The 26,198-nt window shown below is 42.4% G+C and overlaps 1 protein-coding gene across 4 annotated transcripts in view; it reads right to left on the reverse strand.

Annotated features, from left to right (window-relative positions):
• Positions 1-26,198, reverse strand: part of FAM135B (family with sequence similarity 135 member B) — a 1,878,784-nt gene that overhangs the window by 75,956 nt on the left and 1,776,630 nt on the right. For all 4 annotated transcript variants that reach the window (XM_069621672.1, XM_069621675.1, XM_069621673.1 and 1 more), the window contains one exon: positions 6,045-6,142. In XM_069621672.1, coding sequence (XP_069477773.1) covers positions 6,045-6,142 — 98 coding nt within the window. The remainder of the gene's footprint in view (positions 1-6,044; positions 6,143-26,198) is intronic.

A 26,198-nucleotide genomic window follows, 5' to 3' on the forward strand; every position in this document is an offset into this window, starting at 1 on the left:
ATGGGCAGGGCTGCGTTATACAATACTCCCAATTTTCCAAAAGTGAGTGTATCATAGAGTACTAACAGGCGTAAAGCTCAACAGCACCGTGAACACCATGTGCTGCTGTTAGAATATTACAGTATCTCAGTCAGTCATTCAGAAAACTTTATATTTAGGGCCTGAAAACCCATACAGGTACAAGAGAAACAATAATCATAAAATCAAGTAGAAATTCAAGTCTCAATATCAACAGAGGCAATTCATACCAAGAAATATGCAGGTACTTGTGGTATCTTGTGTGCCTGGGCTATTCGGTCTTGGATGAATGAGTTGGTATGTTGTAGCATCCTTTGGTGTGTAACATTCTCTTGGAACATGGAGTCCCAAACCCTGGGTGTTCCAAGTAATTAAGGATGAAGAAGGAGGATCATTACAGGGGGAAGCTGAATGGTACACCAGTGGGTTTAAGGAAGAAGTTCTAATAAAGGAACCTTCAATTCTACTGATGAGAGTAATGTTATTTCACCGGTGATGAGCCGAGGAGGTAACCGTGCTGGCAGCCCCACCTAGTAGCTGGCAATGAGAAGGGAGCGTGCAAGATGGGATTTGAGCCACTCAGTTGAGGAATGCGCAGATCTCGAAAACCAATGCTTTAGAAATGAATTGCCTGGAGTTCAAGGTAAGATTCACCTGAAGACTGTTTATTCATGATTATTTTCTGTGCGCCCCATCGAAAGATCAGTACATAATGTAGTACATATTAAATGATGTGTCATAGCAAGTATTAATGGAAAGAACCGCAGAACATTCTCCATGCGCCTGTGCAACATGTATTAATACATTGTTATTTGTCAATACCTAAATGGAGTGGGCGCTTCAGACATCAGAGTTCCCAAATATTCGTAGTGGCCCTCTCAGCCACAGTATATAGGGAAATGTAGGAAGAAAGGAGGCTCTGAATTTTACTAAAAACTGAAAAATGATCCCATTTGCCAAAAAGAGAGTGGGACTCGGTTGTGAGACTCTGGACTGAATCTGGTGTGTGTGCATTGAAACGTACAAGGTAAAAGGGGGTTTTGAATTCACCATTACATAAAAGCTGATATTTTCAGTCAGCACACCATGGGAATATGGACTGTGTTGCAATGACGCATAAGACTAATAGTTTACTTACAATACCAATAGCCCTAAACTACTAACCTATGCCCTGACTAATGTTCAAGGCAGTTCAGTCCATAGTCCTGTGGTGCAAAATATTGGTGTAGGATAATGGTATAATCCGGCTCATTTTAAAAGAGAATAAAAATGCAGAATGAAAGCTGCTTTCTTGCAAGGAAAAGCTGAGGAATGTGTAATATATTTTGCTCAAAACAAGCTTATTGTTTAAAAGACTTTCAGAGCAAGAACCAGCGTAGAAATGTTTCCATTTGCATCTGTTGGCTTCTGCCTAAATCACAGCCAATGCTGCAGGCAGAACACGTGCTCTCTGGAACCTTCTAGTAGGTTGTTTTGTTTGACAAAGGGAGGTGGTTTTGCTTGGCACATGACATCACGGTGAAAGGCAGGCATTTTCTTACACTTTATGCAGGCCAACTTACATTTGTGGGCAGATCACAGAGAGAGGATTTAAAAAAGGCTGTCTGACAGAGAAGTTTGGCAGAGCAAGAAAAGAAGGAATATTTCAAAATACTTCATGTTTGACCACATAAGGACCATAACTGATGCTCAACCAGGGCCCATTCTGTCTCATGGTTCATCGCTCAGTGACATGATGTACTTCCCTGTCCAAAATTAATCCCTTATCCCAGCCGTATTCCTTTTCCCAAAGCACACGCTTGCTGTAGAGAGCATATCTATCCTCCCTGATGTACCTCCTAATTCCATGGCTTGAGACCCACCCACATTATAGAATCGATCAACTGCCTGTAGGCTGATTCCTGTCCATTGCCCCATTCCCATTTTGAGGCCCATCCCACCTGACTTAGAACCCCAACACTTAAAATTAAGCCATCTCTGAAGCCCATCACAAAACCTTACACGTATTAGATTTAGGGGCGTTTGTATAATGCTGGTTAATATAACACTTTCCAATACACTCGGCCTCATTACAACCCTGGAGGTAGCTGTGTCTGAAAAACAGGCAAGGCTGCCTCCGGAGTTGCATTTTTTCCAGCGCCCAGAAATGGGCAATTACTGGGTCATTACGGCCTTCTTTTTGGCCATTACTGGGCACCAGAAAAAATGTGTCCCCATTCCCAATGAGCCCAAAAAGCCAAGATCAGGTGTTCGGAGAAATCTTATTGGCTGCAGCACACTATAAGGGTGCCAATTTAAAACAATTAAGTAGAAAAGTATTGGTACATCCCGATCTGCTAAGCCATGCAATTTCTGTAAAGGACCTGAACTATTCCTGAGAAATGTAGTAATCTGTTTCAGCCTCATCATTGAGGAGTATCTTAGGTGCATGGGAGCGGTGATGGCCATGCCTCTGAAATCCTCCGCCCCTTACAGTGATGTTGAAACATCCCAGGAATTCATCTGTACATCTTTACATTACACTGTTTTTTGGTTCCTTCTGTTTTCTGACCCACATCCTTGCTTGAACATTCTCTCTCTCTCTCTCTCTTGCCCTGACCCTCTCCATCCTTCGCTGACCTGCCTTCTCTCGGCCTCTCTCTTTCCTCTCTCTTTCTCTCTGTCACTCTCTCTCTCTCCATTTCTCTATTGCACCCACACACACACATCCTTTCTCTTGCAACTTGGTGCTATCCTATGCAGCTCTCATTCTGTTCTGAAGGCTGAAGGGTTGGGAAGACCCACGGGAAAGATAATCTAGACCAGAGAGCTAAGACCCTGTTACCCCGTTGCCTTATGTAGATATATTGTACCACAAGGCCATCTTGCTTGTTCTGACACTGCCACCCCTATGTCCCAGCTGATACCAGAATGGAGCCACAGCCGATCAAGTGACTCAAATATCTTCTACAAGTCTCATGTGGTGCCTAAAAGATGTTCCCTGCCACATTTAAGTATAACAAATAAATAAAAAATAAAAAAACAGGAGTTGCAGAGTTTCTAAGTCTAGTGAGAGAGTTAAAGTCAATCATAGCTCAACTTGGACAGGGCACCATGATGGGCCAGTATGGAACCATAACAACCAATTCCACCTCATCCTTCCTGACATTTATCGGAGACCTAAATATCAGGGGAATGGTCAGAAAAAGGCCAGACCTTTGCCCTTCAGTCTGATGTCTTACTGTATAAACGCAATATCCGCACATTGTCCAGGCTAGCAAACATGTCCATCTAAGCAATACAAACCTACCTGCATTGAAGCAAAAAAGAATTTCACTCACAGCTGCTGGTCCTGGAAAAGGAACAACCACATCTGTCTGCTATCAAATTAAATGTTCCTTGGAGATTAATTACAGTGATAGATAGCATATTTTCTTTCACCAACTAAAGACTCGTTCTTCCAAAGCTTCAAGGTATCTCCACTTTTCCTTTACTGCTAATTTGTGAATGCATGTGTATACATTGTGTTGGTATGAATCACTACTGACTTTCCTTTTACCTGAGACGAAAACACCAGGAGTACCATAAGCACCACAGCCAACTCCCTCCAGTTGGAAGAAACCCCGCTCTCCAGTTCTAATCATTGTCACTGAGTTCACACACACTCCAAATTAGCACCCATTCCCGCCTGACTTACATCCATAATCAGGATCGCTGAGCTTTCTGGGGTCTTGCACAGTCATATTTCCAATCCTTGCAAGCAACCCACCATTAAAGATTCTACTGGACTTTCATGGCCTCATTACAAGGTTGCCGGTGCGGAAACAACTGTGCCAGTAAGCTTGCCGGTATCGTTGTTTCCGGATCGGCAAAGTATGAGTTCTGCGAGCAGGAACCTTTCAGCCCCCCTGCTCTGAACAGGCGGGTGGAAAAGCACCCACTTGCAGACCTTGACGGATGCACCGGCACCAGTCATGAATGGATTCCGGTGCACCTAACCTCCCCATTGAATCCAATGGCACTCGAAAGGGAATGGGGAGTAATATTTTCTGGTGCCTGGCAATTACCAGGACCGCTGGGCCATAATGCCACAGTAAGTCCCCAATTGCCAGGCGCCAGAAAAAAATGACTCCGTTTTTACTGGCACGGCTACCGCTGGACTCATAATAAGGCCCCAAATGTGTTGTAGTCAATGTTATTTGGCTTCCAGTGCAATGGTGTGGTACAAGCCCCAGTCCACCAAGAACACTATTTCTTCCATGTTCCTATGCACTCTGAGATGTGGTATGGACAGAAGGTGAAGTAACTTGTCTCTCAGCTTTATCACAACATTTGAGGGTGGGGGGATTAGGCCAGACCCACACATGCTGTTATTGTCATCAAATGGGCACATTTGGGATTTCTTTGTGTTGATCATGAAGATCCCGTTGTTGACTTGGGCACAAACTCTGTTGGTATTTATCTGAAACATTTTGACAATTGGAGCCTACATCTGACACTGACATCTGACATTCATCAAGCAGTGTTTAATGTGTGCACACCCACTAGAAGAAGCAAACCAGTGCAGATGCTAACATCTTTATACGTTTCCTCTTTTGGATAGAACAGTGTGGGTGACATGCTGGAACTTCTGCCCTAGAATGGCTAATCTGCTCTATATGTGCTGGCAAAAAGGATGAAATTATCATTATTATTATTTGACTTGCACAGCGCACCACAGCCCCAGACCCGGAGACTTAAGGGCGCTAGCTAAACAAAACAGAGAACACAACAACAAGGAAACTATGAACATATCAAGACAAAACAGAAGGCCGAGGAATCCGAGGTCACATCAGTGGCATTTAGTAAGAAAGAAGTTATATTATTATTATTATTATTTGACTAAATATATTGCTATGGATCCTGTAGGTCCAGCATCTGATTACATCTCCAGTATGTAGTAGAGGCAGAACCCTCAGAACTGTTTTCATTGTTGTGCAAACTAATGATAGCCAATACATGATCTCCTCAAGGTTTTGATTCTTAAGGTTGAGACACAAGTGGAAACCCCTGGTGCCGGCATCACCATAACGACTCAGGATGAGAAACCTTCAGTTACTTCCAGATGGGAATTGGCGCCGGCTCCTTCGGCATTATGTGCAATTGTTGACAACACTCCTGATCCAGCTGAGACTGCATTTTTAACACTCCCAAAACAGGAGACTCATCGAGAATTCTAAGACATATGCACCTCTTACAATATACAAAGCCTATGGTTTTCTTCAACTTCTAAACAAATGCATGAAGATTGTCAGATACGACCAATTATGTAAATTGGCACGAATCAATGCAATGATCTAATCGACTCAGTCATTGATATATTTTAATTTCCATATGCACATTTGTACACATCCCTTACACATTTATTGTGCATTTAAGCTAGGCAGCTATTTCTAGCTGAAAACATTTGAACTTGTATCATAGAGTCCAGCTGATAAGTTTTTTTTTAAATATAGGATTGTTCAAAGTTTAGCTTAACAGAGCAGTGCACTTTTAACTTCATTTGTCATCAGCATGGCGTACACTGGAGACGAGGGACGGGGACAGACATATGTATTTAGAGCCTACCATTTCGGTACTGGACTACCTGGGACAAAGACTGATATGTGTTTGGAAATGTCGCCTCTGGGGAAATCATAGTGAGCTCATGGTTGAGCCCCTCCAAGGGACCATCCACCTAAGGACGGGTCAATGGGCCATGTTCGGCTCATTGACCTGGGTATCCCAGACCTCTTTATGCATGTAGAGCAATGCAATCTATGCATTAGTGCAAACTCGAAAACACTACAATAAATAACACATGAAAGGTGGATGCTATCTGACCTCTTCATTCTAGATGTAAGCACTTTTGTTATAGCTACAATAACTTCTTCTTTCCAAACTCCATCATCATGCATTGCACACATCCCATAATATGACTAGAGTGTTCTGATTTTTCCAAATGTGAGCATTTTAAGTTTAATTAAAACGTATCAAATATACCAAAATGTGCCTTTTTACCACCTTACCTTATTTTGGCTATTGAGAGGTTGTACAGCTGAATGTGTTGTATTATTTCATCAATGAGCCGGTCAGTCATTGCATCGAAATCTGCAAACGTGTCATTCTGTGAAGAGAATCAGCGACAGAGACACACTGTGAAATCGCCATCCGACATTCCTTCACTCTGTAAACAGTCATATGTTAGTGATCAGACCTGTACTGTTACTGAGTACCTAAATGTATTTCTTATCCAGCGCAATTCTTTTGATAGCTGGCGGTATGGAACGTTTACACATGTATGGTTGTATGTAAAACAGTGCTGGTATGTTCTTAAATAAGGAATGAAAATGCAAAAGACGTGCATCTAGACAATGCAAGAAGAGTGTCCACTTCAAGAGCATAGCTAGCTGTGGACTCGAGGCCAGGTAACACAACCCAGCACAATCACCCACAATACCAACACTCCACTTAGAAATACAACATGGTATCATTCATTAGAAACAAGAAAGCAAAGCAAAACACACGCTTGCACTGCCTGACAATTGAGCATGCATGGCCATGGTACACGATATAGAAATTGGCAAAGACAATACTTGTCTTTTTGCAGTTTTTATTACATTTGTAGGCAGTTGTTAAGGAGAACAGGCAACCTTGATGTGGCTAGGTATGCAGCCCGGTGGGGGGCCGTTGGCATGGTGTATGGTATGTCATGTTATGTTATGTTAACAGTTTTCATACCGAAGTACAGCACAATGAACACCAAAAGAGGCACCGTGGCGCTATGATTGAAACAAAGATAGCACTATGTGAGAGACTAGAAGAATATCATTTTCAGAGCTTTCCTAAAGTGTGTATGAATCGGACAGGCAATTGGGAGAGCATTCCACAACATGGCAGCTCTGACCGAAAAAGAGCGGCCTCCCATTCTTGCACGATAAACTCTTGGATCAGCCAATAGAAATTGGTCCGCAGAGCGCAGTTCACGGGTAGGGACACAAGGGCGGAATTTCAGCTGCAAATATTCCGGGCCCGGAGCATAGAAGGCCCTATGCACTAAATAAAGTGATCTGAAGGACACACCTGCTAATAACCAGGGCAGAGACTATTGGTGCACAGAAATGAGGGGGAATATAGGGCAAAACTTTCCTGAGTATTTTCAATTGCAAAAGGGCAGCCTGGCAAACCGACCCAATCTGAGAGGCCATAGCGAGGGAGGCTGACAGGTTACCAACCACATTTTTGACAGTCGGAACCTCCACAGGAAAAGTACCCAACGCAGATGGCCAGAAAGACGAGTCCAAAGAGAAGGCACAGTGTCAGTACCTGCAACCATAACCTTGGTCTTATCTCCGTTAAGTTTTAATGAGTTCTCGCTCATCCAGCATCCCACGGCAGAGAGGCATTCTTGCAGCTGAGTGGCATTGGCAGGATGAAGTAAATCACGCCGAACCAAGATCTGAGTATGGTCAGCGTACGAGTAGCATCTAAAGCCGTGGGAGCGGCTCAGAGCGATAAGAGGTTGTATATAGATATTGAACAGTGTGGGGGACAGTGCAGAGGGGCAGATAGGTAGGCAGGGTAGGTATGCAGACATACAGTAGCATAGGGAGGTGTAGGGTGGAAGATAGTCAGGCATCATGAAGATTGCTTAGAAAGTAATGTGACATAGTGGGTTCATTTCTAGGCAGAGGGTAGTGTGGGTAGAACACCATGTGTGGGGCACTTTGGGTAAGCAGGCATTCATGAGTAGGCTGGGAATATGGATAGGCAGGTGCAGGGTATTAGTCAGGCAGACATGGTGTATTATGTGTAAGCAGGCATGGACAAAACAATGGTGGACAAGTAATGATGCATGGCGTATAATCCATTGGGGCAGAAATGGGTTACGGGTGGTGGGGGTGGATAGGCAGAATTCATAATGCATGTTCATATTTTCATGGTTTCATTTGTGGTGTCTTTAGACAGTCAAGTTGGTCCACAGTTTTGGTTTTATGAGGATATTTATATTCATCATCTCTACCTGGGAGGAGAGAACACTGCATGTTTTCAGTTAGTTGCCTCATAAATCACTTATTGGCAAAAACATTCTCTTTCGAGTGGAAATATTGCAAGGGTGCAGACTGGCCCCTTCAGGGGGCCTGAGGGTCTCCGAGACAACAGTACAACTGTGTCCACTTGCTAGAAACCTCAGTCTGCTGAAGTATCTACTGGCAAGTCCAGCCTGGCATTTGCAGAAGGACATGTTTCACAATACATTATATATTAGCAGTATTTATTAGCAGTTTTCACAGTCAACGTCGGATGGGGCTAGTCAGACTGGCTTACGTGATTGTAGATAGTAATGTCAAGGGATGATGCCACCTTTGCAGTGTCCGAAGTAAACACAGACCCCACTCTGGGGGAAGGTCAGAGGGGGTCTGGCAGCAGCATATAAGCTCAATTGTGCTCCCCCAGTGGAGGCATCCCTGTGCCTTCCCAGCTTCATGATCTGTAGGCAGGCTTAGAGGGTGACTGAGCAAGTGTGGCGTGTTGTTGACTCAAGGGTTAAGATGCATGCTGCTTGTAGAGATGCAATGCATGGAGAAGAAAGCAGGTCATATCACTTCACAGAAGCACATGGAAGCCTAGGGTTCACATTTACAAAACTCCCAATTGTTAAAAGCATTTTGCAAATGCTCATATCGGACCACCAAAGAGAATCCGTTATTTGGTTGTTGCATGCCACAGGCCTTGCCAGTTGCCATGCCGATGGAATATTCCCTTTCCCAGCATAACTTTTTTGTTCTCTCTCTCTTGTCTGTAGCATTTGTTTTGGATAATTGGGTTGCTTTTTGCAAACATATGCATTAACGTGACAGAAGACGGTGTGTCATCATAATAGTCTTTAATTCAGTCATTACATCACAGCAGCCCCAGCCTCTGGTCCCTCTTCCTCAATTCACCCCTCCCCCCCTGTGTTCCTCTATTCATACCTACACATTCCACTCCAGCATTCCACATTCTCAGAAGAGCATGTTACACCATCAATGCATGGAATCATTATTTAGCTGCTTATCTCACAATAACTATATAGATATATGTGTGTGTTCTGCTTGTCAAACCTGAACGTTACAAACGCCACAATAATTGTTTATATGTTACTCACTCATCCAACATACATGTTAAAACTGATATTTAACACATCTCCTTTCCTTTGACACCTCAACTCTTAACGTACGTCCTTACCACTGTAAACCCCCTTCCTTTGTTCATGGGTACCACTGCCACCCTTTCTTTGTTCCAGACTCCGACCTTCCCTAACCTCATTAAATTACCCAAGTCATCCTTGACAACATATACTCTGGAAAATTTGAACAAGCCCTTTCGCACAAGCCTACCCGCTCTCACTGTTACCACTGACCCTCATGTCATCAACCACTCTTGTACACAATCCAACGTATCATAACACTTCCTAGCCTCTCTCTCACCTCACAATCCTCCTCCTCACTTCATCCTCGCCTACTTCCACTACACCTGCTCTGTTCAGCCACCCGGGACACAAACTCATGTTAAGCTTGCATCTCCTCAAACTCTCCAATGGAGATAGTTTGGATGTGTTATGTGGTGCCACCTTGTATTGGAACCCTCTCCAACACTGCATGCACCCAATCACCTCCCATATAAATTGCAATTACTATGACATCCATTAACGTTCTATTGAATCAGTCAACTATTGCATTTCCCTGGGGGATATTACAATGCTGTTGTAACTGCTATAATCCATTACACTCTAAAGACTCTTCCAGTTATTTTGCTACAAAGTGCAGACCATTGTCTGAGAAAACATAAATCTATTCCAGCAATTGTATCACTTTCTGTTCACTAATGTACTTCACTGCAAACACCTCATGCTACTTTGTTAAAACATCTACCAACACCACCACATAACCTCGTTGTGTTCCTCTCAAATTCACAATTCCTTATATATCAACCACCACAACATCCCAGACATTATCTGCAACTGAAACCACCTTCATGACTTAACACCTTATCACTATTTTGGCATCCATCACATACCTTAATCACATGTCCTCAATGTCCTTGTCCTTCCCTGGCCACAAATAATCTCACCTTATTAAACATTTGGTTTTATATACACCCAGATACCCCTCATTTGCAAACTCCATCACATGGACCCTCATGCCTGCTGGCACTACCACACAGTGTCCCCTGACCAGCAAGTATCCCTCAATACCAAAATCATTTTCTATTCTACTGAATACCTTACCACTCCCAATGACCCCCTCATGAGGCTGAACCCCACACATAAACTCCATCACCTTATTGTAGGGCTCATCCCTCTCACAGTTTGGAATTTCACTCCATCTCGTTTATTGCTTTGGCATTTGGATAAACCTCACCTCCTCTGGTAGATGCCTCAATCACGTGCTCTCCCTCACATTGTTTCCTATTTTCCAAAGCATTCCTGAATAAAGTGTCAGCTGCTCCATTCCTTTCCTCTTAGACATATACCATTTCAAAATCTAAACCCTGCATTCCGAGATCCATCAAACAATTCTGCTCGATATTCAATCCAAACCTCTTTTGTTGAAAATGGATGCCAAATGCATATGCTCAGTTACTATTGGAAATGACCTACCCCACAGATAACATTTCATTTGAACTTGTCCACTCCCCATATACTTGCCAATGCTTAACTATCAACCACTGAGTACCTTTCCTTCACCTCCCTCAAAGAGCGAGACACAAATGCAACCACATGCATTTCTATTCCATCTGTTTGCATGAAAACACCCAAAGCCATATTCACTAGTGTCCCTGTAAACATACACCTTACAATCTTCTATGTATCCTTGTAGAACAGGAGAATTCAGCACATTCTGCTTTCCTGAATTCCTCATCACACTCTTCATCCTAAGTAAACCTTGCATTCTTTCTTGTGGAACCCCTCAATCTCTTAGTCTTGTCTGCCTCATTCCTTCCAAACATCCGGCAATCAGACACACAAATGAGGCAAACTCACTTATATTCTTGGGAAGCTTCATGTTAGCTATCACTTCAAGGGCATCCAACTTTGGCATGATGCCTTGCTCTGACAGTTCATGTCCTAAATATTCAACTATGCTCTTCCTAAATTCACATTTCTCTATTGAAATTGTTAAAAAAGCTTCACACAAGTTTTTCAACCTGCTCTTCAATCTCATGTCATGCTTCACTTCATCCTTCCCCTACACCAAAATGTCATCCTGTTAAGATCTCACACCCTCCATATAAATGATTTACTTATTATTTAACCTATGGAATACACATGAAGCAGATATGAGTCAGAAAGGCATCCACTGTCACCTATATAAACCAAAAGGAGTTATAAAGTATTCAGATCCTCGAAGAGGACAACTTTGCCCCGAACACTCCAGCAATCAAATAATTAATCTTTGCTAGCTGAAATCTAGTCAGTGCCCTCAAGTCAATAAACAGTCTAATTGCTCCATTACTCTTCCATATTGCCACAACTGGGCTTATCCACTCAGCTGCTTCCCCCACTTCAATAATTCCTTCTTTCGATAGTGTTTGGAGTGAGGGGTCGTTTGGGCCCCCCTCGCACATTCTGCACATTATGGACCACTTGCTTGTGCAATAGTGGGGACGCCCCATTGCCCTTATGCTAACATTAGCATAACTGGGACTATTGCGGGATACACTTGGCTTCCATTTTGTGTGCCCTCAACTCCATCTTTGGACTAGACCTCACTTTTATAGTACAAAAAGGCTTGTCTCCCCTTTGCAGCACCGTGCACAGCGTGCTCACAGCCCCCACCTTTTCTCCACTGTCTGAGAGCTTCACAAATCCCTTGCTAACGGATGCCCCGGGGAAAATTGAAACAAATAACAGAATGTACCATATCACCCTTCTTCTGTGATCACCGTCCTGTGTTTGAACTGGCTCGAACCATGCCTTGTAGCTCATTATCTCCACAAACCTGCCCCTGCTCCCTTCCCCTCGCTGTTGTAAATTACTGCTAATGTAACCCTGTCCCCTCTTAAGGTATTCTCTTGATGTATCAGAAGTGTGACCCTGCTTTGCAGCCGACCCCACAGTGCCCCCAATAAACCCAGACCTCTGTCATAGTATTTTGTGCCCTAAAACTGACATATGTCATTACACTCCCAGCTTGCCTTGATGTACTAAGAACCACCCAGTCGCTCAGGTTATCACAGAGGACAAGCCCTCTGCACCTTGTACCCCATAAAAGTCCCAATGAAAGATGGTGTAATCGCATGCATGAAATGTATAGGTTTTCAAGATTTATTCAAAGGTATACTAATGATTGTTATTTATTATATATCAATTGGTAGTTTCTCATGCCAGCTTAGTTAGTGCCAACTCTATCTCATTGTGACCTAACCCTCACCCTCCTGGACACATGCAGCTGGACCTCATGACGCTCACCCTCCCACCAACTGGGCAGACTATCCGGGAGAAGCAGTGCCTACAACGATATATGTGCCTCCATCCTCCAGCCAATCCTGCACTGTTGTAGTACCCTATGTTAGTTGCGTCACTTATGACCCTGTTTTCCTTTATAATTCTTTGTAATTGCAATGTTTGCCAGAGCGCTCGCGAGGCAGCAGAGTTCTCTGGATGCCAACTTTATATAAACTTACAAAATCTTGCAACCTGTTCTCTTAGTCTAATTCCCCACTGGGGTGTGTTGCATGTTATTATTCTGCATCAGTATGATGGGGAGTGAGCCTTTACAATAGTCCCTTGAATTCACTTTTGATCATGCAAACTTTAGCCTTCACTGGCATCGTCCCAGCCTTCCTCTTTATCTGGTGCACAAGTCCGTTTTCCTATGGTGGTAGCCATCTTGTTTAATTATTAATGAGAGTTTGGGCTCACGCAAATTGAGTGCAGCCCATCTTCTGTCAAAAAACTAAAATTACATCATTCGCACCCTGGATGAACACCAGGCTGTGAATGGCTATCACCCACTTGTCGCAGGAGAACATGGCCAAGCACTGACAGGCCATTACTGCCCACCCACGTCTCCCCACCCTCTTATACAAGGGTGATTTCCATAATGACAAGTTACACAGCACAGCATAAAAGGAAAGGGAATAACAATACATTAACTGGGGCATTCTTTTATTTGGTATGTACCATTACATTGCTATTCAGAGGTTTGACTGCATCTTGTAAGAGTGTTACCTACCCTCTTCCGCATTACCCAAATAGAGTCAAAGGAGATTAGACATCTACCCTACCTTCTGGTACACATCTTGCTAAGTACAAAAACTTCATAGACTCCTTCAAAAATGTAACCTGTCATCTTGGTGCTTTTTTCTTGCAGCATGTGTTGAGGATTCATTCCAGACATCTTGACATGGTGAGTGGATTGAAAAGACATATTGTACAGGGACTATTTTGACGGAGGACAGCTTGGCTGGCTCTCTGGGCACAGACGGCCATCAGGTGTGGGAAGAGTTGGTAGCTCGGTTGTGGGTCCCATGCAGCTAATATCCAATTACCTCAAGATGTAGAGTATTAGAATAATGAGTGACAGACAACATTGGGGGTAATTCCTTTGGACATATAAACAGCTTGACGTGAATAATTGGGGTGTTTTTCTCTTTAGAAGGTGCTTAAGGTTGACAAATTAAATTCTGATTTTGTACAAGAACATTCAAAGTGGGTGTCCTTGCACACCAGTTTCTTTTGTTGCAGTCAAAAATGTTTTTTGCTTGCAGTCGATCTCTGTATCCCCAAGATGTAGTTTGATGAAAGAGTCTTTGGGTTTGTAAAAAGCCCCAACTAGGACTCATTCCTTATAATGTGAGAACCTACCAAGAGATTGGTGCACTATTAAGCTCTTCTGATAGAAGCCAACCATAGTCACTTTTAAGTATAAATTAACATGCACTTCAGATGTGAAACCTCTTTCGTCAAATACTGATACACATCAATTTGAAATCTAAGCATTTCATTTGGAAGCTGACACCAAGACGAACAATTGGGTAGTTGGGAAGTTTGCAAATAATACTCCAAGATGGAGGATTCTTCTCTTGTGTGCTACTGTCTTCCATAAGCCTGCACATCCTGTCACTACCTAACGTCCTTTGAAGTATGGATGGTTTAGCCCTGCTCTGGAAATCACCACTCGCCATGAGGTTGGATTGTCAGATACTCACTGGGAAAGGGCGGAATTGGGAAACACTAATACAAGATTGTTGATAACTTCAATTACATTCATGTAATTATTTCCATATCTTGCAGGGTATTGGTATATATGCCTAATAATTCACTTCCAATTAATACAAGGCTGTGTTTCTTCCATATGGTGTCGCGATGCATAGACAAGTCCCCGGCCCCCAAAATTATTGAGGTTGAGGAAAATATAGTAGGGGTATAAAGTAACATAGAAGTGGGATGTAGGGAAGAGGGGAGTGCCATATAGGGGTGAGAGAATAATAGCTCATAGTAATGGAGGATGGGAGAGCCAGCTTAGCCATGTGACACGAAGCACTGAACTAAAAACATTTTAATATTGAGACCTAAAAAGGCCAAGCCCCAGTACCAGTAATAGCATATCCTGGCTTTTCAGCACCAATACACATTCCCGTCCTCGTTCCCAGCTCAGGTGGTAGACGAAAGGCCTTATCACTGAATAGATACAACTATCCCATTGTCTCACGCTGCAGGCCTATGCAACTAGAAACAAATGTGAAAAGCCAAATGCCGGAGGGCTGCGCCTGTCTCTGAAGGAAGATCTCCTGGGATTCATAGCAGAGGTCCCCAGCTGCCAAAACAGCTCAGTTTAAATTTAGGGCCCTAGTGCCCTCATAATACTGGTCACTCAATTTGAACTAGCAGATGCTCACCATTAGAACTCTTAAATCCCTCATAGGGTAACTGATTAGTCTGGTCATGGTAGAGCCCAGATGAAGCTCCAGGAAGGGGGCGGCTGCCAAGGGGGTGGGGGGAAACAGAGCTGGATGTCTTGTGATTTGTACTGGCCGGTGAACAAGGTGAGGATAGCACATCTAGGTCAGTGCCGCTGAGGTGTGTTGGGGGTGCCTGCATGTTTAGGATCCAAACAAGCGCCTTTCCATTTCAGAGGGCCAATTTGACTTCAAGAGTATCCACTTAGCTCTTGTCCAAATACCAGGTGCACATCACTTGAATTGTCCGTGGGGAGAGAGGTTTTTTCAATTAAGGATACAATCATATCACTGGTACCTAGAGTGACATGGCCAAAGAACATGTGAGAGGGGATTGGCACAGAGAAATGGTAACCGATTGCTCAATATCCAATATGGAGCGGGTGATCTGTACATAGAGGACAACCAATGAGCTGGGAGAATAATACGATATACTGCTGGCATCATTTAAAATATACTTCCCTGCTTTGAACTAACCAGTGCGCTCCATGGCAGTCTGAATTGAATGCCTCTACTGAATTGTTAGGTTTCTATGAGAAACAAAACCTTGTTATCCTTGCAAGAGGTACACCGAGCAGTTTTCCTTAGAGGATTGTCTTTTACTTAACTGGTTGCTGTTGGTCTGCCCTACAATGGCACACACGTCCATTGAGAAAGGCTGTAAAGCAAAATGAGCACCTGATTTTAATTTTCATTGACACAACACTAAAAAGGTATGACATTATATGATATGATATGTCATTTATAACGTGCATATTCACAAGTATTTCAAGGTGCAACAAGACAAAGGGGGGAGACAGATGGAGGACAAGACAAACAATCTTACTTGGCCTTGTGTCATTCAGATCATGCAAGTGCGACTGCACAAAACTGCCAGGGAGAGGGAAGACTGAGTACAGCCAGGCAGAGCGGCTCTGGGTAAGTGCAAGGAGGCAGGGGGCTGTAGAGGTTACAGTTACAGCCACTAAGTGTGCAGTAGGCCCCACGGAAGTGCACAGGAGACTGATCATGGAGGAGCATGGTACCCAATGAGACTCTGGGGGTAGCCAAGCAACCAGTCAGCTCAACAGGAAGGTAGGTCAGCAGGGGAAAGAGAGAGAGAGAAAGGGAAGGTCTTGAGCAGATTCCAGAACGTCAGGTCATCCAGCTCAAGTTTTAGAGGGGCAGGGAGGCCAACCCAGAAGGAGGCACCTGCAGAAGAGAGAGATCTAACCTCCACTCTCTGCCTGTAGAAGCGTCTGACCCTCAGAGATTTTGAGGTTGCTGAGTGAACGGCTCAAGAAGGAAGGTATTTTTGCAGAGAGAATTGGATGCAGTGCAGGCCCCAGAAAGCCTTGTGGGTGATGAAGAGGTTCTTGAACTTGATCCTTGCAGCCATCGGGAGCAAGTGGAGAGATTTCAGGGCTGGAGAGATACAGTCCCTGGGCTTGAGGCCAAGGATACGTCTTGCAGTCCTGTTCTGATTGGTTGCAGAGGGCAGAGAGTAGAGGAAGTCAGATTGAGAAATAGGCTGTTGCAGTAGTCCAGCCTGAAGAGAAACAGGGCTCTGGAGACAGTGAGCTTCTGCAGGAAAGAAAGAAAAGGAAGAATACCTCTGATAAGGTTCAGCTGTTAGTGGGCCTTCTTGGCAAGTTCCGTGATGTGAAGAGAGAAGGGGAAAGTGGAATCGAAGATGACACCAAGGTTTTTTGCCTCACCGGATGGCAAAAGGACGGGATCCAAGAACGGCAGCCAGAATGAGAGAACGAAAGTGGGAGCAGGGGTCCCAATGAGAAGGATCTCCCCCTTACTGGCATTATGGCAGAGATTGTTGGATGTGCACCAATCCTGAATAGCTGATAGGCAGTCAGTAATGAGCGAAAAAGGAGGCTGAGGGGAGCCTTAAAGTGAAATGAGTGTTATCCACATAACACTGGAAGTTAGAGGAGAAGGTAGAGATCAGGTGGGCCAAAGTGGCCAATTAGACATTGAAGAGCCAAGATGAGAAGAAAGAGCCATGGGGAACACCACATGTGGAGAGAGAGGTAGTGGAGAGAAATGACCCAAGTTGGACCTGGGAGGGTCAGTCCAGGAGAAAGGAGGTCAATCACTCCGGGGTCCGATCCGTGATACCGAGGTTCTCGAAGAGTCGATTGATCAGGCTGATCTGAATGACCATGTCAAAAGGACAAGGAGGATAAGGACAGAAGGACAGCGGGAATGAAATATAGAGAGATGATCTTCACGGGTGTCCAGGAGAGCAGTTTCCATGCATCTGGCTGCTCTGAAGCCAGACCGATAGTCATGGAGACAACCATCAGATTCAGTGTGGAAAGTAAGCTGAGAGGTGGGTAGCTTTTCCAGGAGTTTGTCCAGGAAAGTAGTGATCAAGATTGGGTGATAGTTTGCCGGATAGGTAAGGTCCTGAGAATGCTTTTTTAAGGAGGTTATGCACAGGGGAATGCTTGAGGAGAGAGAGGGATGATCCAGTGGCAAAACAGTGATTGCAGAAATTGTTAAGGCTGGAGTGAGTGTATCAATGTGGTCCTTGATGGTTTTGGAGGCGCAGGAGAGTACCTGTTTGGATGACACTTTCAAAGATTGTTCTCATCTAGAAACATCATTGGGTGTTGTCAGAGAGAAAGAGGAGAAAGGATGAGGAGAGGGGGAAGCAGCCAGAGGAGGCTGAGAGAGGTAGATGGAGAGGACGAGGAGAGCGAGGGCAGAATGTCCTGTGTTTTATAGAGGAAGTGAGAAGCCAGAGCCATACAAAGGGCCTGGGAGGGAACATGACAGGTAGAGACTGCGGAAGGATTGGCCAACTCCTTGCAGATTTTAAAGAGTTTGGCCATGTTGTTAGAGGCCTCAGAGACACAGGCTTGCATGTGGAAAATTATCATTACTTTGTTTTTGTGCATACTACAGATACATATTTTGTTTGTAGGCACAATTTATAGGTTTCCAGTTATCTGCCCTCCAACTATGAGATTTCTAAGATACCCTGTAAATTGACATAAAAAAGGAAGACCTGCACCTTTCAAAAGTGGTTCAGTTGTTGCTAAAATTAAATGTGTTTGAACCCCATTGCATAATTCTTACTTTCTGTATATAATTAAATACATATAGCAAACCAGAGCTTTGTCAAGAGGAAACAGGTAAGGAGCCTGGGACAAAAGGTGTGGGCAGGAAAGGAATATTGGAGACTTTCAGATCTTTATGAATTACACCACCATTATTAATTCACTTTTCTAATTTGTCTAAGTTGATTTACATTTTAGAAATCTTTCAGGTTAGCTCCTTATACATTTTAGTATAGTGTCAGCATAAAACTTAAATGCTTAATTTCCAGGTGGATTTTTATCAGTATTTGACAAAAGAGGGTTGACTTCTGAAGCACATGCTACATTGTCTGACAAGTGTTTGAGCTACCACACATTGAAATTCATGATATCATTACAGGCTAATTATTTAATACATTTTGATTCAAGAAAGAATTCTCTACAGAGAAATTGTTTCACTAACATATAGAGATGAATTATAATGCAAGAATGTTCCACGCTTCAAAGAGAATGTTCATTGAATATTTACACTTGTTTCTACATTCACAATGTTGCCTATGGAAACTATTAAGAGACACTCATTGTGTGGCTGCTGGGAATATATCAGCAGCCCTTTTGATGGGTGCTATACTTGCCTTAGCAGAAAATGATAATTGCCGGAATGACTTTGACTCTATTATAAAATGATAAGATGTGGTAACCACTCTTTCCCCTATCAGTGTGTCTTCGGTTTTTGCTATATACCCATGGGGGTTGTAAGGGTGTGTCCTTGATTATTATTGGTCCAATAGGATTTGTCTCACTTAGCCACCCACCAAATCCTAATCATGATACATCCAAAACAAAACCAATTCAGCTATAATAAGAAGAGGCACAGCAAGACGGGTTTTGGCCCAGACACTCATGGGCTATTTTACACCTACCTAACAACACCCCAAGGACTACCTTTGCAATGTAAATTTACCAAAACACTGTGGGATGTTTTTACCCATGCATCCAAGCCCTACCATAAAACTGTGCAGTACTGCCATGGAAAACATCATGATGGCCAGAACTCTCCAGAGAGTGCACAGGGAAAACATGAAGAATAGGCTGCCACCCATTTTGCCACACAGTAGCCTGAAACCATTGGGAATGGCAATGCTGATTGCCAAAAAGCAACTCAGAACTGTGGGGAATTCATTTTCTTAATCCCAAAAATGGTTGCATTACCAGTACTCACCACTATCAGAAAGCTGGCGTTTTAAAACCACCAGACTTTTGTGTAAAACTGAACAAATGAAACAAAACCAGACCAAGGAAAGACTTGCTAAGAGGTGGATACAATGTAAAACTATATTCTGAAATGACTTGAAGGAAGTAATTATTTAATGTATAGGTAAAAATTGTCAGTTTGATTTGAATGTAGAAAACTGGGAACAAAAAGTGACATTTAGCTGAAACCTGGCTTAATGAAACTGAATTCTGCCTGACAACTACCCCCGACAGGAGTTGAAACTGGATCAACAGCCACTCTTCCCAGGCTTAGCTGCATCCTGCTGCCCCTTGCCAAAAGGAGTTGACACCTCTCTGATTAGATTACGGGTGGAGCACCTGGGAACTGGAAGGGACTGAACAATGCAACTTCCTTGACTCAGGCAAATGTTATATTGGGGCGTCGTAAAATAGCTTCCTCTTGGGAGAAACTGGGGGGCAGCTGTGCCTCTGTGAACAAGCTGGCTTGGGGGAAGTGGATAAACCAGTTATTCCACCATGTGATGTGGGAAGCTACAACCCTTTTTGACCAGGGCATAATTTAAAAAAAGATGGATAATTCATAGTACGGACTTGTCAGAATTATATAAGTAATACCATTATTCTTGTGATTTTTCGGTGCACATTTTAAGAGGCGTTAGGACCCTGTGGTGTATTCTGGGGGGGGTTGCTAGCAGATAATAGGGTCTTACTCCAAATATCTGCATGTTAAAAATCTGACACTTCATCAATTAATGTCCATACTCCTTGCGCACATGTGTGTAATTTTCGGTAAATGTCTGATATTGCAAAACCAGTTAAAAAGCGCAAAATGTTGTCATTTTTGAATGCAAGCACCCAGGAAGATCAGAGGCGGACAAGCATAGACCATAAGGAATATATAATGTGTACATGTAATGTCAACCACTTGTGTATCTGGGAATATGTATTTGAATCAAATATAGATTTGTGGGCAAATTGACCAGGGGAGGATCCTATGACCCATAAACAGACCTCATCATGATGACAATCCATTTCCTTCCCCCAATCATGGGAGAGGGGAGAATTGGGGGAAGGACAAGTAGAGAAGGGCAGGCTTAGCTAGGCCCAGGCACACACCCATTTTCAAAACACATAAAAAGAGACTGTTGGGACAGGTAGAGACATTCAATTCCATTTGCTGCGGAGCATGCTGACCAACGACTTCACATCCAGAGATCCAGACTTCTAATCCATCAATCTCCAGAACCTGTAGCAGAAATTAACTCCAGAATTTGTAGCAGAGAGGCCTGAATCCACCAGTTGAATCCTCTTCAGCAGGCCTCAAAACTAACCAAACTATTCAACAGCCGGGCGAGCTGTTTGAATATTTGCCGAGAATTTTTGCAAGAACCTGTAGCAGTACCCAGAAAGCAGTGTTACATCCAGAATCCAGAGAGGCTAGACCAGCAGAGCAGAGCTGACCCAGATCGCTGTGAGCAGAACCGGTGCCTGATTGACCCGCCGAGCAGACAGAACCGCAGCCAGACGTGTTGACCAGATCCGTGACGAGGCCTAGTTCAAATTTATATTGTGAGTACCTAGCAGAACTGTGCAGAACCAATCTCTTAGTTAAAATAATCTAATCCAAACTATTTTAACCTAAGTAGAACTGCCTCCTAGAAATCGTGTCATCCGTCATTTTTAAAGCTGCACAACTGTCACCTGTCAATTCTGCAGCTGCAAGCTGTCACCTGTCATTTTGAGTTTACTTTAAATCCGAAAAACTATCTTTATTTAATCGTCTGTATCTCTTGAACCGTTTGTGCTTCCAACAAACCTAGAACCAACTTCCTACTCCCTATACTTTTCCCGTAATCACGAGACACGCACTCGAGAAATTTACCGCGGTTTGGCCCGATTTCTTCATCTGTAGAAATCAGCAGCTTTTTGCTTCTCTTTGCTAAAATTCGTTTGCAATCTGCTAATCATTCATAGAGTATTGTTAAAGTGAGCCTGAACTAATATAAAGTAGCCATCACCTACCCTGAACCTCTAGAGGGAATTAAAAGCAATGTTAGCGCCTTTCCACTTCCTTGCAAACCACATTAAAGTAATTTGCCTGTGTTTAAAACTCATCCCTGTTTTCCCTAAGCTTGCTGGGAGAACTGGAAGTGTGTATTGCATTATAAAGTGTGATTTGTTGGGATTCTTGAAGACTGTGTTCTCTCCTTCCATTTCTGGTATTGCATAGAGGGGGAGTGAATTGTCAAAAGAAAAAGTAATCATATTACCTTTTGCTAAAATCATAACAAGTTATTTCTGTACTGCATTTTATTCCACCTTGCGTTTCCTTGATCCATATAAAGCATTCTTTCCCACCTTGTTCTTCTGTTCCTATTCATAGTTACCTCTTGCTGATTACTGCTAATATTCACAAGTGTAATATCCATTATCAATTTATTTATAGAAGTGTGATATATATATTGTTTACATTTTCAAATAAACCTTTTAATTTGCAAAACAAACCTACTTCTTGGCTCAGTGGGGTCAGGGGGATTCTAAGAGGGGGGTGTTATAGAAGGGTTGTCATCCAGAGTACTGAACTGGATATAAATATAGATCAATAAGGGTTTTCCTCAGCATGCCAGACTAGGCATTGACTTAGCTGTAGTGTTGATTGAATATCGCTTACAAGACTAACCCAACTGTTTCAAGGAATTAAAACACATACATTAAATTGAAATAGATTCCAACAACAATAATCCCAGAGGCAATCCTTACATTATAAATAAAATAAAACAACCTAATCACATATTCCTTGAACAAAATAACTACCAATAACAGTGAACTTTATCAATCTTGGCTATCTCCTTCTCCTCCTCTCCTTGACACACTCACTTCTATCTTGCAATAGCGGCCTCTCTCATCTCTCACCATGATATTCAAGTCCCAATAACATAACAAAGCACATCAGCCATACTCACTTCAATCCATGGATTATCGTATCATCCCATATTGTACAAACTGTTAGGTTTGCACTACATTAGAGGCCCATAAGCACACAATGCAGACATCATAGAATGCAGACATTCATTGTAATATTGCATAGACATTCCATTACAACACAATAGAAACACCCAAACCACAGAGTGCATATGCCGCACTGCGCAATGCACACACCCAATTCCATCTGCATATGCACCTACTGCACTCACGGATGAATGGCTGGGGTGGGTGAAACACTAGTACAAGATGCAAGTTGGTTAAGGTGATATTCAATGACTTCAACACCAATTAAATTGCTCAAAGGGAAATCAGATTCAAAGTAAATCTAACACTGCAGGCAACATAAACATGCACACATGTTCAACATGGAGGACAGGGATATATTTGACCCAAAGGATTTGTAAGGGGAAGATGTTATGCTTGTCAAAAAATAACAGCTCCTAAGGAACCAAACGATGCACAGCCCTAGCTTGTGGTTCATATAAACAACCCTCCACAAAAAAAACACCACTTTGCATCCAATGTATACCCATACCAGCTCGCATATCTGCCACACCCTGTAACACAGAACCCAGCACACCATCTTCTACCAACGTGTATCATTAAGGCACACTTAACAAATCCTGCATCTGCACACACATTTGCTTGTCCCATAATGGATGAGCTCTCCAATATTGGAAGTAAGCACTATTCTTGAAATATAGTCATATGATTAAGCAGTCTCGGGATCAAGAGCTCTTGTTTTGGTGGTAATGTGCATATGCAGTCTAGGCAACAGGCCTGGGAACAAATGATTACAAGGTGATGTTAGAGCAAATGGAACAAGATGGATTCACTTCCATGAGGCTCTCTTTCCTTAATGGCAACATTACAATGTTTATGCCATAATTAACACTGTTAAACCATTCTATTTGCAAGGAATTATGGTTTCCTAGTTTACCCACAATGATTTCTGGGCATCTCAGACTCTGATTGTGATGTGTTTCTGAATGGCAATCTAGTGCACAGGTATCTTAATATCTTAATCACCAGGCAGCTATGATAGTTTGGCACCATTTGCTGGGAATATTGGGAATAGCATTGCACATGAAAGCACACATGTGTCATGAGAGCAGAAAAGAATATCAAAAATAAAATAAAGTTATGGTGCTTGCTTGTAGAGGCATGTTCACACCTTGATTAACCTGGTGCTCCCATATTGATTACCCGTTTCAGTCGCTTTCAGCAATGCATAGCAACAGTATGTGCAAAAAATGACCAGTGATCTCTATTCAATCACCTGTTACCTGTATGCATAGATGTCTTATGCAGGCCTGTGAAGTGCAAACTGTCATTTGTTTTGTAGACAGGCATGCAATAATTTTGGTCATCTTAGAACTCCAAGTGGCTATATAAACTCTGCAGTTTCTCCCACACTTGTAGTGTTCCCAGCAAGACTGTTATTTTTAATATCATTTCAAACTAACCAGCAATACATCTCCAAAACTTGTCGCATATTGCATAAATGTTATGGTATGATTGCTCAACGGGTTAAACTCTTGCTACTGTGATCTGTGTTTGATCTGCAGGTCGCAGGTTCAAATTTTAGCACTGCCAACACAGTTGTTCATCCTTCCTAGGTTGATACATGAGTACAAATTTTGATTGGGTAATACTAGTAATGCAGGTAAATATGTGCTATGCAAAGCACTTTAGTTTAAAGCGCTATATGAAAAACACATTATTATTATAATTATTATTAATTGAACAACTTAATATCCAAGGCAATCTATATATGCCTGGAACCCATGTGCAATCAAATTCCTATTGAATGTGGCACATTTTGACAAACACAGGTACATATTCACACGTGTGCATGCATACATATTGGTTATGGCATGGATTAATTACACACACATACCATGCAGATAACCAGTATTAAAACCTTTTCAATTGCAGTTGATGTTGTTGAAGTAGACCACTTGCCCATTGAAAATGACACTGGAAGTGCTGACTTAAAGCCAGCAAAACTTGCTTAGGTTGAAAGTACACTTCATCTATGTAAAATGCACAAAGCATGAATAACTGTTAAATGATTGCTTACACACAATTCCATGAAAACAACTCTAAGTGATCAATGTTGCGACTGGTGTGCAGTACAGATGCTACCATATACCTTTGTTTTAATACGAAACAGAGAACACAAAGTTTCAGAAAGCACAGCTATTTGTTTAATGAGATGGGACTCATGTTGGAGTTGCTTATAATTTAGTGTCTAGTACCTATTGCATTTTCTTCATATGCACAGCTTAGTTTAAAAGGGGAAAGTCAAAAGGCAGCATACATGCCTGTATACTACCCTTTTGCACTCCACTGTGCAAATTAAGTAAATGCAGCCTGATATGTATGCATGGCAAGCAGAGTTTACAATGGATTCCTTTAGAGTCTGCCTGCTTTTTCCTGGTGTAAAAATCAGACGCAGTTAAGAGAAATCCACAGCATTTGCATCGTAATGCATGCTGGCACAAATGCCGGATGATTTGTATGGCAGAGATAAAGGGGGCAGCAGAATCATAACGCTTTTCATTTAAGTTATCCCCCAGAGCTAAAATGATGTCCACTTTATATAAATCATGTAATTGTGGGTCTGAAGATTCAGACATCATGATAGGCAACATTCTTAGCCATGCAATGCCATTAATATGAAGCCGATTCTAATTGGCTGTGACTATTAAAAGGGTGTGTATATGTACTAATCTGAATGTTCTTGGAGAATTAATAAGATACTGCGGTGGGATGCCAATGTTCTCAGGAGGCATTTCCAAGATAGAAGACAATTTCATGTAAAACAAGATACTTGGCAAAACAAATAGTATTTCAATGGGCGCTGTACCTCACCTTCAGGTACAGTTTTTTTTAAACCACAGATAAAATGAATGACTCCCACTTGCAAGGATTGGTTAGCAAAGAAACAACAAATATTCAGATGAGCCTAAATGGGAGGGTGTATTCCTTTATAACCAGCTGCACGAGGGAACACAAACTCCAGTAGCTGCCAGATGTTCGGTTGATGAATAAGCTAGGTGGGGGCAGAGTTTGGAAAGCACAGCTGATTCCACAATATCTGACTGATTCCACAATATCTGACTGCTTGGGTAAGACAAAATAGGCAGATACTTTAAAGCATGGGCCATGACTGGTGTTCTGTCTATGGGTCTAACATTGGGACTTCATAATCTTTCCAAATATTTATTTGTAATGCTAGCCTTAATAATGTGGAGGCAAGACAAAATTTCAGAGGTGAACAGCTTTAGTAAGAAAAACCAAACAGCTTTCATATGTATAACCCTGAGACAGTAAACTGTTCCTGGGCCTAAAACATGTAATTTTGTCAATTTGTACAAATTACAGCTTGTTGACTGTTTCAATATTACAAGGAGAAAGGGACACCATTGTTACCAACTTCTATCTCTGTGCTGAGTAAATACTGAGTTTATCATGACACTGATTTTCAGCCTCCTTTGACCAGATTTTGTGGATCCATTACAGCACAGAGCATGGAATAGAGGTAAGCTTTTTCAAGAGGAATTTAAAATGGCTTGCTTGTAAATCTTATCCATACTTTAGATTGCATCTAGGTTGTTCTTAGTTAACCGCCCTTTGAAACAATGAATGTTTGACAGAGTGTTTAACCGTTTCCATTAAATTGGTTTTTCAGTAGTTCGGAATGTTTAACTTCACCTGTGCCCTGGTTCGGCCAACCCTATCCAAACCTGAGAGCCAGAGAAACCTGTGACATGTATCCTTGTGAAAATCAGGAAAACCTACCATGTTCAAAAGGCCTTTTCTCCCATGAAAATCTGAAAAAATAAATATCCAGGGAACAATAACCCCTTGATGAAAAAGTCTATAAAATTGTACTATATAGCAAATATAGCAAATCTGTTTTGATCTTGTTCATAAATAATGCACGTGGCCTAGGAATTCCTATTGTTGTGC

Source organism: Ambystoma mexicanum, chromosome 5q, assembly GCF_040938575.1.
Source record: "Ambystoma mexicanum isolate Mex_15411 chromosome 5q, UKY_AmexF1_1, whole genome shotgun sequence".
Classification (NCBI taxonomy): Eukaryota; Metazoa; Chordata; class Amphibia; order Caudata; family Ambystomatidae; genus Ambystoma; species Ambystoma mexicanum.